We start from the raw sequence: 4,439 nt of genomic DNA, 5'->3' as shown, positions 1-4,439 counted from the left end.
AACAGGTAAGATATTAATCGTTCATAACGTTGACCACAGAACCACACCTTCTGACCATCACTAGAGTTCACTGTAAGAGGTTTCTTTTTCATTTATTATATATTTTTTAGTTCACACTTTACAATATGACAGTCTAGTCTATGTCAAAGAGGCTCCGTTCTGTAAGTTTTAGTTTTAAGAGGAAAAACTGAACCTCAGCATATTTCTGACTCTTCAGTTGTGGTTTTGTCTCGAGTCTCAGAAGTCAGAGTTAAATAATGATTCTGGATTCTGGAAAGAAACAAAAAATGAACAGAATAAAGAAATCAAATTTCACTGACACATCTACACATTATACAGATATAATGCTTTATTTATGTAAACAATAATACAGTTAAAATGATCACGATACATAGTATGGTGTATTACATGGTGTCCGAATGAACTTTGTGCTTATTTACAGTTGTGAGCTTATCTTCGTCTTCATTATGGTCAAAATTATGGACAAATATTCTGACTTAACATCCAACACACTTTTATTTTCTTTAAAAAAAAATTCAGTGGCAGTTCTTTTTTCAAAGATTGGTCTGCAAACAGTTTGTGACCAAAGTCGACTTGGAGTCTGATTTTCTAGTTGAACAAGTTTAGCTCGAAGCTGTGCTCCTCCCCAAACCTGAAGTCTTTTGTTTTAAAGACAGAGTATTTGGTGTGAAGATGCTGTGATCAGAACAACTTCTAAACTTAGAAGTGTTTTTGTGATGCACTGAGCTGGAAAAGGGTTTCTTGCTCAGCTGCAGGGGCAGACAGTGGACTGAGTCGGGGAACGGAGACAGGAGAAGCTCATTTGCGCAGATAATTTCTACCCTCTCCTCCCCTTTTTAAATCTGCAGTATTCAGCTAATTCTACAATAACCACAACTGCCCTAAAATTACAAATTCAGGCTGTTTTTTTGCTTTCCACAGACTTTTACATCCTTTTAAAGGCCCACTGAAAGCATGGCATGTGATCTCAAAACACATTCAAATGAGTTAAATGCTAAAAAGAAGCATACTTGTCAAAAATATTCTTTACTTGTTCAAAAAAAGCAAACTATTTCCTGCAAACTGCCCACTTTTAATGGGAAAATGTTACTTTTTTTATCTTAACTGTCAACCACAACAGAGGGAGCTTGGTGCTACAGAAGCACAGTCAGTCTTCAGGATGACAAATCTATGACATAAAACAAAACTACATTTAACATGTAATATGGTATAAAAATAAAAAGATCTGTATTTTGTGAGTTCTGACCCTGTGGGAGTGTTTTTTTTTTCAGACAGCACAGAGAACCATGGAACTCAACAGTTTCTGTAGGAAAGTGACTCTCCTCGATTGTTGCAGCTGCAGAAAATGTCTGATGGGTTTCTGAAACTGATGGAAGTCGTTGAATTGCTACATCTCTTTAGGGTTTTCTTTTTTCTTTCTCTGAGTGTCACGCTGGCGTCCGCGCGTCCTCCTCAGCGTCTGATCGTTCCCCGCATGTCCTCGTAAACATCGTTGTTGTTGTTGCCGGGGACGCGGCTTGGTTTCACAGAGGGACTAGAGCGCTGCAAGAAAAGATTGGGGTTTTTTAAAAGAATCAATCTAATGCGTTTTGCATCAGTTCAACAACATACATGGAAACTCATGCAACAGTTCTTTGAGCAGAGGGTTTATTACAGAGGCCTTCCTTTAACAGCTTGGCTTCATTTAAAGTAGAGGTTTGTGGTGCTATAAATTGTTTAAAGCCACACTAAGTTATTACTGAGTTTATCCTTGTTATAGTAGGGTAAATAGACAAAACAACTCAATGTGTAGTGCAACATAATTCACCACAAACAATATAATCCATAATGATCTGGTGAAAATTATTTAACAAATCTAAATTTAAAGCACAGAATATTGAATAGGTTCCTCTAATTAATGTAAACCAATTATATGAAATAATAGAGAAATATGTTTTATGCTCAGAATCTCTCCTCACTGCTGTTTTGTTGCAGGACCCTTCATGGTCTGCTTGTTTCTGTGGCTCTGTAAGTCTTTTTGAAGTTTGCAGAACACAGTTTTGAGAGTTTTGAGAGTTTTTAAGGGTTTGAACCGAGACATTTTGCGCGCAGAAACCTTCCTTTCATGGTGAAATCTTTGCGTTACGTCGCTGTTTTGCTAGACGAGCCATGACTCTCGCTTCAAATAATACTTTGGGTGTGCATTTGTGAAAAAGAAACTGCAAGCAATCAGCGTCTTTGTAAAACTGTAACTCAGTGCTTAACAGGCGTGACATGAACCAACACTAAAACAAGTACAGATAAGTCTTCTTTTGTTCGTTTTTTACCGTTGATGCTATGTTCACTGAAGCAAATCTTATTTTCATCCAGTGAACAAAACAAACTTTTCAATAATGTTGTTGAAAATATTCTGATGAAACTTTTTTTTTTACATTTATCTGCCTATAGTTCAAGATTGTAAATAATTTCCTTCAGAAATGCACGACTATAAAAAAAAGCACACAGAGTTCTGATTAATAAACTTGTTTGAGCGATGATATTTTCAAAAGCTCACAAGATCAAGTGAAAATTGTGGTTATTATAGTTCAGCATGCCGACGTGTTTGTGTCTGAGGTACACCCCCTGACCAGAAACACAAACAGCATCTGTGAGTCATAGAGAAACAGTCAGAAGAGAAGAAGAAAGAAAAGGTTAAAGTTCTCACACACACACATACACTCCAGCAAAGATTAAATAAAAAACTGAATTACCCTGCGCAGGAGCCATGTGATAAAGACCAATATGACAATGAGCAGGACCAAGGAAGCTCCGACGGCGTACACAACAGCCCTATTCAGAGGGGACGACTCGCAGGCGGGCACATCTGTTGTTGAGGCAGCTTTGTTTTCTTGAAATGACAACCATGTATCATTAACATCACATTAAATCCTACATTATTTACAGTGTATATTGTTTCCTTTTTTTTGTAACCCTGACTGCAGTTTTTCATTTCCATTATCCTGACATATACACTGCAAATAAATTAAAAAATTCCACTTAAGGCTGAAAAAATAGTCATTTTTTGCAACTATAATCTTACAGACGGCCTTTACAGTGCAGTGGTACTTGTTACACGTAAAAATATATATATATATATATATATTTTCCCCCATAATAACAGTTAAACCCAATAGGTTTATTTCTTAAATTAAAAGTAAAAAGGCTCACCTGTCACCACCAGGAGCAGAGATCCATCACCTTTTACAGTTTCTTTGTTGTACTCTGAGTCAATCTTTGAGTACAAACACCAGTACGGTCCCGTGTCGTCTTCAGTCAGGTTTTTGATGAGAATTTGCACATTAGGGAACACTCCATGTGTCTGAACTCTTTTTATCATATCTTTGTCAATAATACATTTTGAGGGCGATGCTTTCGATGTGAAATAAATCTGAGTGTCATTGAGACCCTTCCTCACAGACAGGCAGTTCTGATCAGAAGCTCCTTTGCACTGGATGGTGATAGATTCTCCAACTTTTCTCCACACCGCTCCTTTCGCCTCTGGGAGCAAAAGACACAAACACCACAGCTTAATAGTTATAGTTTTTGGAGCTTCATCAGCTCCGCATGTCATCATTTGTCTTCACACCTGTCTCAGCCTTACCTGCCACAATCAGAAGTGTGTTACAGAGACAAAGGAAGGCTGGAGTCATCCGCCAGACAGCAGACATGTTGACAAGGTTCACAAGGTTCACCCTCCGTTCTGACTCCTCGGGAGGAAATGAGCACTTGTTGTCTAACGGGACTGCTAACAGCCAAGCGCGACCTACATTGAGTTTTTTTTTTGAAGTGGGCGTGAACGTGTCTCGTGAAATTAAAGTTTATGGTGAGAACAAACCAGCTGGCATAGAAAGTGAGAAAGGATTGGCAGAGATATTCTAAAATCCCTTAGCTGGTGCTGAAGTGAAAGCAGAAATGAAAAAGGAGGAGTGATTTGTATTTTCACTTCTAACTTTAAATGACAACAACTTATAGGCAATATAGGCACTTTATTATGTTTTAAAAAATCATGGTTTTAATCAAATCTTGAAAATACTATAATGCAGGACTCTATTATCGCCCGCTGTCTTGAAACGCTGACATTAATGTTATTAGCTGTGAGTGTGTGAATGTGTGTGTGTGTGTGTTTGTGTACTTGGACCCATTCTCAAAAAGGAAAGTAGTTCCATTAGAGAACCAAAACCCAGTCCTATCATGGTGGAATGTCATTTTTTGGTTAGGGGTTAGGTTTAAGACTATGGTGTGCACTGGTTTAGATCACTGCCAGCTGCCAGCTGTAAAGCTGACGGAGTTATATCCATTTTTTTTATATTTGTTTAGGTTCAGTGGTGTCCTATCCTGGTCCTGGAGTGCCACTGTCCTGCATGTTTTAGTTGTTTCCCTGCTTCAGCATGCCTGACTTG

General features: G+C 38.1%; 1 protein-coding gene across 1 annotated transcript; it reads right to left on the bottom strand.

Moving 5' to 3' along the window:
• Window positions 1-327: 327 nt before the first annotated feature.
• si:rp71-81e14.2 (uncharacterized protein LOC100002239 homolog) lies at window positions 328-3,796 on the bottom strand. Its single transcript, XM_017421904.3, has 4 exons — window positions 3,641-3,796; window positions 3,208-3,537; window positions 2,751-2,887; window positions 328-1,563 (listed from the first exon to the last, which is right to left on the bottom strand). The coding sequence occupies exons 1-4, from the start codon at window positions 3,705-3,707 to the stop codon at window positions 1,474-1,476; spliced, it is 624 nt and encodes a 207-aa protein (XP_017277393.1). The 5' UTR covers window positions 3,708-3,796; the 3' UTR covers window positions 328-1,473.
• Between the last annotated feature and the right edge of the window lie 643 nt (window positions 3,797-4,439).

This window comes from Kryptolebias marmoratus, linkage group LG12 (genome assembly GCF_001649575.2).
Source record: "Kryptolebias marmoratus isolate JLee-2015 linkage group LG12, ASM164957v2, whole genome shotgun sequence".
Lineage (NCBI taxonomy): Eukaryota > Metazoa > Chordata > Actinopteri > Cyprinodontiformes > Rivulidae > Kryptolebias > Kryptolebias marmoratus.
The sequence above is the reverse complement of the archived record's forward strand: the minus strand, read 5'-3'. Positions and strand labels throughout refer to the sequence as shown.